This window comes from Aquila chrysaetos, chromosome 3, assembly GCF_900496995.4.
Source record: "Aquila chrysaetos chrysaetos chromosome 3, bAquChr1.4, whole genome shotgun sequence".
In the NCBI taxonomy this organism is placed as follows: Eukaryota; Metazoa; Chordata; class Aves; order Accipitriformes; family Accipitridae; genus Aquila; species Aquila chrysaetos.
This window is the reverse complement of record NC_044006.1, coordinates 35,321,784-35,336,430: the sequence shown is the minus strand read 5'-3', so window position 1 is coordinate 35,336,430 and position 14,647 is coordinate 35,321,784. Positions and strand designations below refer to the sequence as shown.

Below are 14,647 nucleotides of genomic sequence, written 5' to 3'. Positions count from 1 at the left end.
AGAACAAGCCCACTGCTTGAGAAACTCAGAGTTGCCTCAGGCACTAGTGTTCAATTTTAGCTTTTGTTTTAATGAAATCAGATGTCAGATCAGTTAAAAAAAAAAAAAAAAAAAAAAAAGGCCAAGCATTTACATAATGCTTTTTTAAAAGCTTTTCTCTTACATTGTTTTCCAGAGATCACTTTGACTCTTGTTCCCATGGAAACTGGATTGGGAAGGCTGCTGGCAGCCAAGAACTAACAGGCAAGAACTCTCCCTTGTAAACTTCAGTTTAGAAATGTCAGCTGAAATATGTAACAGAGTCCTAGAAAACAGCTATGTGTTATAAAAAATATTCTACCTTAGATTTGTAAGAACATAAACAAGTACAAGAGAAGCACAGAGTAAACAGTGAAAAAGTACAGGTATGGATCCTGGTTTCTCTGCCTTCCCATTCCGAAACCAACTGACACCAAAAGCATCAAAGTTGTTACTACTGCTTCAGTGATCAATTCTGAGCGACTCTTTGAGTTGCTCTTAGATCTCAGTTATTGGGCATCCACATTATGATAACTTGCATTAATTAGCAGGCCACTTGATAAAACCTTCTTCAACAGAGAGGATAGGTTCACAATGAGCATCTTGGACATACTCCTAATATAGCATGTAAAGACTGAACTGCCTCATTTGTGTTAGCAGGGGAAGGAGATAATTTCCAATTATTTTAAATAACAATAGTTTTCATTGTCTCTGATAATTTATTTCTTGTATTACCTGTTCTGATATGCTTGACAGTTTAAAAAAAAAAAAAAAAAAAAAGAAGACATGTAAAACACACCCAAGTTCAATTACGTTATTCTGTTCTAAACAAAACCAAACAAATTTGGCTCAGCAATCTGAAATCCCCTGAGGTGATAAACATCACTTCCCAAATATAAACACTTCATTTTGGAAAACAAAAAGATGTTTATTTAATAATAGAAAATTTTGCAAGTAATTGAATGGCAGCCATCTTTCTGGAGAATAAAAAATTTTCCATCACGTTTTTAGCTGAGAGCTCAATGCAGATTTGTATCAGCTCCATTTTTGCTTTGGAATCAGCATGAAATAACTTCAACTTTCTTTTCACTATGAAATATTTGAACTTAAATTTAAAATAAGTCTTAAGTTTGAAAAAGATCTGACATTTCAAAATATTTAACATATTCAGGATTTGAACTATTGCACTAGAAATCCCAGGAAATTATTACTACTTATTGACAATAAAAAATATTACTTAGAAGTTATTTAGAAATTATTGCTATAGAGGAAAGCATTTTATGTACTCTCCATGTCAGTATATGATATTAAGTCACTTACAATATTCATATTGCTGGCATGACAGAATGTTGTAAAAATAATTTACTGTACAATCCATTTTGCTGAGCTGAGCCAATGAATTTTTTTCATGACTCAATTATTGCCATCCTCCACATACTAATATTCAAGGTTACTCTTTATTTAAATGATATATTTTTAAAGCATCCTGCCATCTGCAAAAATGTCAAGTTCTGTTGTTTTTAAAGAACAGTGACTAAATTAGCAGCACTTTGCAATACCATCATTTTGACAACAGCAAATAACTAAAAAGTATAGAATGTCAGAAGGAATAGTAATGCATACTTGAGTGATGAAGATAATTTTGTGCAGCTGAATAAGAATCTGCTGTACAGGGTCACTGATCTGACGCACCTTCCTTTGTGATACAGCAATTCCTGCCGATGCTGTAGATGACAACAGTAAAATCAGGACAGCTCATTTTGTTGCCATTATGTATTAATAGTGTACACTGTTTAAAACCTGCAGATGTAAATATTAAGTTTTAATGCATGACTTGTTTTTCCAATAGTGTTGGGAACAAAAAAAGGATAATCTAAAAACTTAAAAGATTAGGCAAGGTAATTTTGGTTTCAAAAGAAAATCCCTTTCTCTGATTAACTTCTAAGTTACTCCAAGAGAAAAGTAGTATTAACGTACCTCACTAATCACAAAGTTTTCCCACATTTATTCAAAAGGAAGTTTAAAGATATGATAAACAGAATTTTCTTATTTTAACTGATTTTTTTTTTACATAGACCAACACACATGATATTTATCTTTTACATATTTTGATGTTATGAAGTTTATTTTCTTTTTACCCTAAGAATTACAATAAAATGTTTGATCTGGACCATTTGGAGCATAATTTTATTAAAATGTATTTTCATGTTGCTTTATAGTGATGTGTGTTGCTTTATCACAGCTACTTTTTGTTTCCAACATCTAGCAAGAACATGTTTTGAGAGAAACCTCAAGAAAATGTGCAAGAAGCACATCTTGGGTCTTCTTCTTGAATCTCTTGGGTCTTCTTTACTTTGCATCAGAGAATTAGTAGTTTCTGTGCTTTGACATAAATTCCTCCTCACCAGAGATCACCCTATCTAGAGGATGTATTGATGAAGACTGCGGAAAGGACCTGTTACCAGCATTCTCCATGATCAAAATTACACCATTATAAAGTGCATAAACAGCATTTTTCATGTTTAGAATAAAAGAACATCAATGTTAAGCAAAGAATAATGCTGTAAAAATTCCTCTCCCCGCAAAGGAAAGAATACAGACAATTGCTTTGTATTGCAGACTATATAGTGCTTTTGCTTGTAAATTCCATTAAAGTAGTAGTGTTGACCTGTGAATATAAGGGAAAAGTGGGTTTTAAAAACTTTTAAATGCAAAGCTAATTAGATATTGATAGAAAAATGCATGAGGTTAAGCCAGCCACAAAATGGGGTTATGCAAACCAGAAAATATTAACACAGATGCAATTCCCGTGTAAATATGCATGTAATTATGAGCTATGCACATTACAGATACACTATACATAATAAAAGTTTTATGCCCCTCACCATTGCCATATTATATAGGATATAAAATTACCCTGTCTGAAGAAAAAGAAAAGACTAAAAAAATTCAGAAATTAAATATTTTATCAGTTTTGAAAAGCGCTGTGTCTCTTAATATATCTCCATATCATTTCTCTAAGCATTAACGTTTCAATTAGAGTTATACACTAGACAGAACAGAAGATAAAATATTCATTGACTAATTACTAAGAAGAGTTCATGAAGTTGGAGATCCACAATGAGAAAGTATTGGCACTTTGAGAAAATGACATTGCTATAAGTTGTTTCTATTTTCTTCTAAAACAGATATTCAAAAAACCTTTTTTTTTAAACACATTGTATTTGAACATTTGCTTTAACAAATACCTAACATGCACAATAGATATGTATACACAAATTCACAAACAGTGCACACACAGGCTTATATTTTAGAGCTTAACTATTTAGTTGGGTATCTAAGTGGGATCTTTGCCAAAAAGCACCCATCATACCTGATGACAATGACACTACATTTTGTAGTACAAACTCTGAAGTAAAGAACAGAGTCAGTTTGGAATTAATAGGAAAAACATTACTTTAGAATTAAGAATATTGTAGTACTTCAAACATTTAGGCTTCCTCATATCATTTTTATTAGATTATTGTTGATTTCATTTAGATAAGTGTGAATTAATTATCATGGCAAGGAGCAAGAACTGAATTTTTCTTATCTTATGAAAATAGTGAGTAGGTGTAAACCTGTTCCTCTTCCTCCAAAGCTAGACTACCATCCTCTGTCAGCCAAATCCATGTATATAATGTATACTTTTCATAGACAAAAGCACTGCAAAGGAAGTCATGCATGAATAGAAGCTATGCTTTTACTTCAGCAAAATAAATTTAACACAACAATTTTAACCTGTTCATTTACTTCTATGTGTTAAAATCAGATTAAAAAAATGTATCAGCTATATGAAAATATTTAGTTCAAGAACTGAAAACAAAAGCTGAAAGTGAAAGTTTATTTCCCCCACTGAACTACTGTTTGGGACTTAATCACAAACAGCCGTTAAATCAGATATGGTCTTGGTCATCCAGAATTCGAGATAGATATACTTGTCTGCTGTGGGTACATTTTTTTCTTGTAGTACAAGCAGCTTGGTGATTAAAACACAGTGCTCTTTTTCTGAAGCAAAACTGCCCTAATCTACCAGCTACTAATATCAAATATCCATGTGATTTGTTTCCTGACATATTCAATGAGATATTTGAAAAATATTAACCAAAGGCAGCTTGGTAAAAAGCAAAACCAAATTCACTTGACTACCTAAATGAGTGAGCATTACTTAATATTTACAAAGCACAGTAAACTCAGTACTGATTTGTGGATATTATACCTAAAAGGTTGATTATATTTTGTTAACTAAGGAGCATTATGAACTTACCTACTGAACCAAAAAAAGACATAATAATTTATTTGTTTCATGGAATAATTCTAACTCCAGCCATAAGAACCAATAGAGAAATACTGCTGATCAAGCTTTAGGTAATTTAATAGAATTAGGACATAGAAGTAAATATTATGTAGTCTACAAACTGTGCAGATTTACAAAATATCATTCAGATTTTAAATATAACAATTAAAACAAACAGAATAGCTTTATTCTTATTTACCCAGTGCTCCTCTATCATGCTTTGCCTGCTGAGAAAGAGTATAGTGCCAAAACTAAATCAGATTCTTGAATTTTTAGGTGGTAAATCAGTCGTTATTTATAATTTTTAATCTGGTGTATTTAAGTCATACACGCTGTCAGACCCAGAGATTAAATAAAAGCTTATCAGCAGAGTACCACTATAAATCACAAAAGAACATTAGTTAACAAAATTGTCTTTCCAAGTTGAGTATTAGACCTGGAAGCTAAGCAAAGAGCTTAAGTCCAAATATTGAACTTCAGCCAGCAGCCCTGTATCTCTCTTATATACAGTTACCTCTAAACTACATTTCAGAGGCTAATTTAGATCCATATTCTAAATACAGAAACACCCTGAGGATCATAAAGTCTTCTGTACAGATTTACATCCACCTAAATTTTTTTTTTTTTTTTTTTTTTGCAAAGTGATCTGGTATCAAGAATGAAAATTCTACTGAGAGGGAGATGAAATCCAAATACCAAAATTAATTAGTCCACAAATGAACTATTATAATTTTTTTTTCCTGTTGAATTTCTGTGCTGGCTACTTTAACAAGAACTAGAAGAGAGACATTCACAAACTGAAGTGTCTAGGGACCAACCAGATCTGAGCTGCGCTCTCACAGAAAATAAAGATACAGAAAATGTCATTCTCTATCACAGAGAGACACATTTCTAGTAGGATCAGGAAGACAATGACATCATTGCTACTGACCGATTTTTTCTGGCAATGCCTTTTGGCAGATGGGTTGAGAGAGGCAAGTGAAATTCAGTTTGACTTTTTTTCCCTAAGTCTCCTCTTAATATCAATAAGAGGAAAAGAAGTCTTGCATTTTCCCTGAGCCACTTAAGGAAGAATTTAGGTTGGTCTTTCTGCTCAAGGTGACAGTGGAAGCCATGCTATAATAATCTAAAATATTATATGCCACAAGAAGAACAATTTTGATTAAGCTCTTTTTGCCTCATTTTCACCTCTCTACATACCAACTGTTTCAACACTGCTACATTCAATCCCAAAATAAATAGCGTAGTCTTGCTATTACAACCTAGGAATCCAGTTTTTGTTAGGACAATGATAAAAACTTTACTTCCTTGACATGTTACCTTTTTCACTGTTCCCTGTTCTGTGGTATTTGACTTCTCTTTTGCTGTCAATGGCTTGTATTACAAAACAAGAGCAAATAAATGAGTGCCCTTTCTTTTGTGGGTCTTCTCAATTATTTTTTTTCTGAATAAAAATATGCTTAGAATGATATCAGCAAACAGAAAGGACCAAGTAGGACATAATATGGATTTCCCTGTCATTCAGTGTATGGAGCTTTCTCTCTTTTCTAGCACGACAGCAACAATATGACTTACCAGTTTAGGAGGCTCAGATGTAATGTCTACTTGTAGTGTCTACATGCTTCAAAGACAGCTAGGGACCCAATGTTCAGCGAGGAAATTTAGGAGTTCTCATAAAGTCCATATACTCCAGACCACTCCACAATTGTATTTTTTTAAAATGCAAAAGTATAGCATTATTTGGGGGATGAGGGCATGTATGTGTGAATAGGCTGCTGGGGACTTGAAAACTATTAAAAGTTCTATCCAAAAGGAAAACATTACTGACAAAAGATATCAGATTTGCTCAAATTACCCACAGGACTGAAAATAATAACAAAGGCTAAAGTGTTTGTCTGCAGATCATTATAGCTCCGATACATTATGGCTGGATAGTAGGTTTAAACTCTGTGTTGGCATTATAATGGCACTCCTCAGTAAACAGCACTGAAAACTGCCAAAAGTGGACAACAAATTTTGATATGTACTGCATAATTAAATTCCTAATACAATTTTTGTATCAAAAAGCTGTGAAATAGAAGTTAGTATAGGCAAAAAGTACTTTTTCAATGATCAATATTTCAACTGCTCAAAATTTTCTTTCAAATATTTTTTAATTCAGGCAATATGCATTCTGAAGTCACTGCTTAGCAGCTTACAGTATGTGAAGCTTCTCAGTAAGAAAGAAAAGTATCTGAAATGGAAAACTTGTTTCATCAATGATGAAATATAAATACGTGATAATTTACAAGGGCTCTACGAAATATTCCTTTCACAGGAGAAATTCCCATTGCATTTAGCAGAAGTTTAGCCAGGATGATAACCATTAAAATGAGGTCTACTAAAATGGTTTACTACTGGAATTCATACTTTTTAAAAATTCCTTAAGGATATTTCAGATAACATATTTGTATCTGAAATGTTATCATCTCCTTTTCTAACATTTAAAAATATAATTATTAGATAATACCATGATTTTTCATATTGCAAAGAACTACAAGTTGGAGACTATGAAACTGCCATGAACAAATCCTCTATTTTCTTAGTGTGGGCCCTGCACATGAGTGGAGGCACTCCAAAGAGCAGACCAAGAGGCAGTAAAGCTGAAGAAATAAAAGGAGACACTATATGCAACAGGACAATAAAGTTTAAAAACTTGGAAATCATCAGGTTTAATTTAAGTTAAAGTTTAATTTTGTTGCAAGCACAAAATTACCTGGTCGCAGTCTTGATCCTGGACCTTCAATATAATCTCTATTATTACTAAAAAAAAAAAAAAAAAAAAAAAAAGTGGTACTTTTAATTGTGTTTGGCATCAATGACTGTAGAGTAAATATCAGTATTCCCTGACTCCATCTCGTGTTTCCTCTAAAGAAAATCTGTCCAAATTCACTAGTTTTTACCCATGCATTTATAAGTCATGTAAAGGCTGGCTTACTCTATGTCCAAAATAGCATGACTTCTGCTAAATAAAAGTTAGACTCCATTCCTTTCCCTGTTCAGTTTTTAGGTTGGAAAGTACAAAAACAGTAGACAGGTTTTTAATATTTGAAACTCAATAATCCACTAGATTACACATTATTTTGTATTTGTACGTGTTTAAGGATATTTCAATTAACCCATTTTATGGATAGAAAACATGAAGAATAAAGTAATTACTGTCTAGTGGATAAAAACAGGAGTAATAATGCACACAGTACTAGTAAAGTGGGGAAAAAAATTAACATTATATCACTAGGACAGCAATACCTCAATGTCAGAAATATAGATCCAGATGTTTCAATGCTAGCTTCTGCTCTATACTGTACACAAACACTGTCCCAGCCTGCAGATTTCACTAGCTGAGATAAGCAACAACAAATGGATACAGACAGATGGGGAACTGAAAGAACCAATATGATGTCCTGATGGACGGCAGCCTCAACAGCCCTAGTATGGCAAGAATTTGTATATATTTTTTAGGCAGTAGGGGAAACTACAGTTTCGAGGAGTAGTTATGAAGAAAGATAAGGAAATAGTTTTGCTAATGTTTATGTGAGGGGCAGAGATGGAGAAAAAAAAATGTGCTTGCTTCAATGCTCAAGCATCAGGAAGCTGCCATTACTGGCTGCAGCAGGACTGAAGCTGGAAAGCTAGTGAGTGATAAGTGACAGACTGGATGGTGATATGCTAAGAACAACTCTGAAAGCAAAAATAAAGTATTGCCATTGAAGTGATAGGAAAAGCATAACCAGTAAAAGGATACACACAGAAGATGGCAAGGTTGAAGGTAGGGCTGTAGAAATGTTCCTTGCAGCAGTGTTCTGAATGGGCATTTGAGTGACTAGAATGCATGTATCAAAACCAGGAAAGGTGTTGTTTGCATGATAGTCTTATGAACCCAAGCAAGAGTTTCAGCAGCGTATATTGATAGGAAAGGTTACATCTTAGAGGTGCCAGGCAGAACAGTGAGACTTATTCTGAATGCAAGAACTTTGAGAGATGCACAAGTTAAAGTGGTTGCTCAGATATCAAAATATTGGTGAGGATGGATGTTATTTTCAAGAATGATCAAAACCCAAGCTAATGGGTAGGACTTCAAGTACAGGCAATTAGGACATTCCTTTTAGTTATGTAGTACTCAACTGTATGGCCACAAAGAGATCTTAAAGAAATAAGCAAAAATTTAGTGTAGACAGAAGGAAATACATCTGGTGTATGCAGCTAAATTCATGATTTGCAGCATGATTTTGTAGGTAGATGAGTAAGCAGCCACATTTGTACATGCAAAGAAAAGACACAGAAGAAAAGACAAAGAGAATCAGTGGTAAAGCCACATGTAACATTCAGAGGAAATAGATTAACAGATAAACTAGTATCCTTCTGAATGGTCCTTAAGAATAGTTTCAAAAGTTATGCAGAGAATTAGAAAAAGATAGAGTCAGAAGAGTCAGAAAAGCATGGTTTTAAGATGACAAAGATAGCACCAATGGTAAGTAGCAGATCAAGAAAATAAAGGAACTGTGACTTGAAGAGGTCATTAAACAGCTCAGTAAGAGTTCCTACAGTAATATTCCTTAAGTGAAAGCTGGATCAAACAGGGTCTGTGGAGAAACAGTGGAGAGGAATCAATGCTGTTATGATAAATACTTACCTGGTTAAGTTAAAGGTAAGAGGAAAAAATTGTTCAAGAGGCAGATGGAGCCAGGAGTGTTGCAGGGGGGGGGCGCTTGTTCAGATGTGAAAGAAAAGCAGAAATGAAGAAACTAAGAACAGAGTCTATGAACAAGAGTGGTGCCAAGGAGATCAGAAAAAATAATGGTTGGTCAAGAATGTGTTTGATGCATTTCTGAATAAATAAGAGAAGCAAAAGGAAAGACCTTTAGAAGGAGAATGGGGATGGCCATACCATATTCTGTTTCGCTTTGTTTCCTTTTTGAAAGAAATGAGGACTCCAGAATTCCAAAAACGCATATCTACATTTATATAGAAGGTATAGAGGAGTTCAAAGGGACAAGATATTACTCTACACTGTCAAATGTACAAACACATTTTTCTATGGAAAAACAGCTGCTTAAAAATGCAAAACCAGAATTTGGCTTAACCAACTAATGTCAGTTTAAGCTGACGTAGCAAGGTCCGCTTTTAAAACTATTTATCAGTTTAATGCCAGCCCTTAAATTACTCACGTAAAGTTTCTGTGTGCAAACATCCTCTAACAATATCCTCAAGCAGACTGAGTGTCATAGGCTGAGATAAAATGAAGTTGTAATGATAAGTAAGGAAATGTTTCATGAAGGCAATCATGCAACTGTTCCACTGTGAAACGACCAACTGGAATTGATCATAACAATGATCAATTAAATAATCTATATTAAAATCATAAATTGTACCTACCTAACCTGAGGTTGTCTTTCAGAAGCACTAAAACTTCGTTTAATTATACCTGAAACAAATGCATAAATATTATCTCTGCATTAAAAAAACCCATAAACATATATGTTAATATTTTCTATTTCCCAGACATGGTGTCAGAATAACTTTTTAAAAGCAGCGTTAAACAAACTCCAAATCCCCATTTGACTATGGAGTTGCTGTTTGATGTACCAAAGGTTTGCTTGCAGCATAACTAAAATCTCAGCCCCACATAGTATTTTAATAAATTTCAGAGAAACTAACAACGCATGCTGACTAGATGTCCACAGAAGATGTATCTGGATTTGCATTAAATTACTACAGTTACTGCTACCACTGTAGCCACAACATTGTCTCTAGTCTGGATAAAAAGTTAGAATATTTACCCACTTTCTCAGAGGACCTCTGATTGGTTGTCTAAACCTTGTTCTACCAGAGTTTTATTGCTGCCATTCTATTAGCTAACTATTCAAACTACTACATATGGAATACCTTACTTCTTAAATAATCCCACTGATTTCAAGGCCTTGAAGTCAGTGGTATGACCAGTTATTGGTCAAACCTCTAATCAGCAAAAAAACTGAACCCAAAAGCTTATGTCATTTATTGCACAGTGCCAAAAAAATGTGAAGAGGGAGGGGTAATGTTTGGTGATATTTATTATTTATGCACTTAGAAAGCATCATCTTAAAGCAAGTATTTGTCTTAAGCATTTGTTTTAAAACATTCCTGTAAAACCTCCTTTGATGGTAATTTTGACATATGAGACTACTCTCTCCTACAAATGCTATCTCATTTTGAGTAAGTGTATGTTTAAATCAAAAGATATTTCAGCTAACAGAAGGTCTGAGTAGTAAGATTAGGAAATTCTACAACAATTTTCCTGTACAATTAATGCCTTTTAATATAATACCCTGCATCTTTGTCTACATGAGATGTTTTTTCCACACTAGTAACATCACAAGCACTATCATAAAACAAGAACAGAGGCATCTAGTCACTCAGAGTAGCTAAGAAAAAAAAGATTTTGTGCCAAATTTACACTACTTTTCCCATTGTTGGTCTTGTTACAGCAGTTACATTAGTTCTAGAACAACAGTATAGGACTTACAGAGAGCAAACACATTTCTGAGAATCTTAAATCTTTGTATTCAAACATACTTTCTGTCATGCTCTGAAATATAGTGCCCCTATTTTTCCTACTTTTCTGAGATCCTCTGAATTTAGAAAAAAGAAAAAATCCTGAGGGAGGCTTGCATCTGTCACACAGAATCCACTTTAAAACCAAAAGAAATTATACATCTTTAGGCCAAATCTGTCTCCCTAAAAAGAAGACACACAGACAGACAGAGAGAGAACGAAAGAAAAAGAAACAGTATCTTATTTGGTGCTAATGCTTTGCTTAGCAAAACAGATATTAAAACTCTGTAGTAGTTAGCCCAAAAGAGGGTTTAGTAAGAACAGCTGATTTACGTAATAGCAAATAAACTAGGCCCTTACAGAAGCAAAGATACTCAATTAACTTCAACACCGAGACAGGAAAATAGATAGGAAAATACAGTGTCCACTGTCTAGAAAGTAAAGGCAGTCTTTTATGATTGTTCCTAATCAAGAAACAGATATTTTACCTGCTTAGGATGCAGACACAATAACACAAATACAGAAGCAGAAGCTCTGACTGAACCTGAATCATGTTGCTTGGGGTAAGGATTTTGAGTTACAACATCAGACACTCTGTTATAACAAAGACTATAATACATTATGAGAATATATGCAAGAAAATCTGTAACAGAAGCCACTTGGTTAGAAAGCTAAGTTTGAACACAGCTGTTTGCTAGAATTTTAAAACCAGCTCCCCTTTCCAAGTATTCATATACAAAATTGGATTTGAAATACTATACCCTTTGGCTGTTTCAAGTAAATAGTCTATCAGTAAAGGGCTCATATCCAAATTTGCTTGATCGGTTTGATGACTCACCATATTTGACTTGCTAATCTGCCAGTTTATGAGTGTATTTACAACTGCATGATATTTCACACCAAAGACTCTGTCTCGCCACTCACTGTACATGGCAGAGATGCAGTATTTTCTGATTCATATGCTAAAGTTGGAAAAATACTTATTAATGCTAAAAAACAAAAAAACCAAAACCACAAATCATGATGCAGAACATTACTAAACAACAGCCAACACCCTTCAGCCCCATTTTTATTGCTTATTATGTTAGAGACCCACTGAGCAGCTACGAATTAAAGAGGAGTCTCTATGGTAGGCACTATGAAACACATTGGAATAATTTCTTCAATAACAGCATGAGGAGACTCAGACATAAAAATCATTGTAACAAACACATTCATGTGTGTATACGCATACTCATTGAGCACTAATATCATGGTTTAACCCCAGCCAGCAACTAAGCACCATGCAGCTGCTCATTCACTTCCCCTACACCCAGTGGGATGGGGGAGAGAATCGGAAGGAAAAAGGTAAAACTGATGTGTTGAGATAAGAACAGTTTAATAGAACAGAAAGGAAGAAACTAATAATGATAATAATAACAAAATGACAATAATAATAAAAGGATTGGAATACACAAAGCAAGTGATGCACAATGCAATTGCTCACCACTTGCTGACCAATGCCCAGTTAGTTCCCAAGCAATGATCCCCGCTCCAGCCCCACTCCCCCCAGTTTATATACTGGGCATGATGTCACATGGTATGGAATATTCCTTTGGCCAGTTTGGGTCAGCTGCCCTGGCTGCATCCCCTCCCAGCTTCTTGTGCCCCTCCAGCCTTCTTGTTGGCTGGGCATGAGAAGCTGAAAAATCCTTGGCTTAGTATAAACATTACTTAGCAACAACTGAAAATATCAGTGTGTCACAAACATTCTTCTCATACTAAATCTAAAACATATCACTATACCAGCTACTAGGAAGAAAATTAACTCTCTCCCAGCCGAAACCAGGACAACTAATGACTTTAGTTATAACCTTTAGTCTTTTGTGCAAGAGTTATGCTAATCATACAAAGCCAGACAGGGAGTAAGAAACATATGTTTAGGAAAGTTAACTAACATAAGTCATGGAGCACATAGTGCATACTGATGTTCAGCCCACGGTGTTACCTGGACCATATTTCCTTTTACCATGGTTACTCCTTTGACATGGATGGGAAGAGCAAGGCAACATATATTTTCTTCAAATGCCTTGCAAGAGGGAATTTCTCAGTTCAAGATGATCTTAAGGAAAATGAAAAATAAATCCTCCATCTCTTTCCTGTTTTGTGGCCACCCTTGTTGGAAAGACACGCAAAAGCCAAAGCTTTTGATTCTCATCAGCCTCCCTATTCTGAATAGCTCTATGAAGAGTCCTTAAGGACATTAAAAAATTTAAAATATATATATATATCAAATGAGGCATTTTTTCCAACTGCTACTTTGGTCTCTAACAGCTGATGTAATTAAAGCAACTTCTAAGGTTTTAACTTCATAACATGCATTGACATCAGTGCATAATCTTACAAATACATTCTAATATCCAGTTTAGTGTTTTTCTCTTGCAGGCACCTAACCACATAATTTCAAGAAAAGAGCTTACAACATGATACGAGATCAGAAAAACCTGGGAAGATAGTAATTTTTGCTTTGGCTTTCACTTTCACTTCACTGGTATCTTAAAAAAAAACTCTGAAAACCCTTTCAAGTTTGATCAGACTGATACAAAAATTGAATCAAGATTTTGTATTAGAAGAAAACTTCAATAAATCTCCTTGAATGAAATGGAAGCAATGGAAGTGGTTTTTTGAACAACAGCTTAATGATCTTTTCAGGAGAAAGGTCAAACTACCTTTATTTATACAAAATATGCTTAGTAAGCTGCCCTTTAAATCACTGTACACTAGAATGGACAGTCCCAACCATGTTAATTAAGCTGTTTTGCAGAGCAAACTGAATTTTTTGCTCACTAGCAGTGACTACATGTACAGCAACAGAAGTTGCCATAAACATACTTTAAGCTTAACCCAAGCATCATACAGGAAAACCAGGTCTTGGCAGATCTTCTAGCTCATGTCTTCAACAAAGTCCCATTAGCCTGAGGTCTCAAGAGAAATCTGAATCTTAGATGAAGTCAAATTGGGAAAAACAAGCCTACAAAACACTGTAAGATCTCCAAAATTCTTCACAGACAGCCCATTGTGTAAATTATAGGTTTCTTGATGCAATAATCATTTTCAACAAATTTCCTAAGCTTTCCCTTCACAATCTAAAGGACCACATATAGCAGATGTGAGACAACCTTACCCCTAACACTTACCAAACTATCTAAATGTCTTACGTAAAGAAAAAATATCTTCTCAAATCATCAAATCCACCAAAGAATACAACTGGTCTGAATTAAAAAAAAAAAAAAAAAAGCTCTGTGATCACAGAACTTGCAAGATGTAGGGTACCTGCCTGCAATTAAGCCCAAATTTTGAATGAAAATCACTACTAGCTCCAGACAAGTGACATTACTGAATGGGTATTTATTTCCTACTGTGTGTGTTGTTATCCTCAAAAATGGTTGAATTTGGAACTAAGTGATGACCTAAACTCAGAGTCCAATCATTTGCAACATAAAACAGGCAAAGTTCCTATTTTGAGAGTATCCTAGTTCTAGAAACCCCCAGTTATTCAGCTGGATACTTTTGATTGCTTTGAGCATTAGCTGCACAAGACTCAAGTCCTGGCACTGTGTAAACAAGTCATTTTTCTAAAAGCTCAAAGATACGGGACACCCTTCTAGAGTTACATCACTAGAATATTCTTCTGGCAGATCTGTGGTCTCTTCATTACACAGTAGCTGAATACTATTGCAT

General features: G+C 34.5%; 1 protein-coding gene across 1 annotated transcript in view; it reads right to left on the bottom strand.

Moving 5' to 3' along the window:
* NEK10 (NIMA related kinase 10) overlaps positions 1-14,647 on the bottom strand; it is a 117,843-nt gene that overhangs the window by 19,095 nt on the left and 84,101 nt on the right. The window contains exons 31-33 of the mRNA XM_030007826.2: positions 9,770-9,818; positions 7,110-7,156; positions 1,642-1,742 (exon numbers count right to left, since the gene is read on the bottom strand). Of these exons, the coding sequence (XP_029863686.1) occupies positions 1,642-1,742; positions 7,110-7,156; positions 9,770-9,818 (197 nt within the window). The remainder of the gene's footprint in view (positions 1-1,641; positions 1,743-7,109; positions 7,157-9,769; positions 9,819-14,647) is intronic.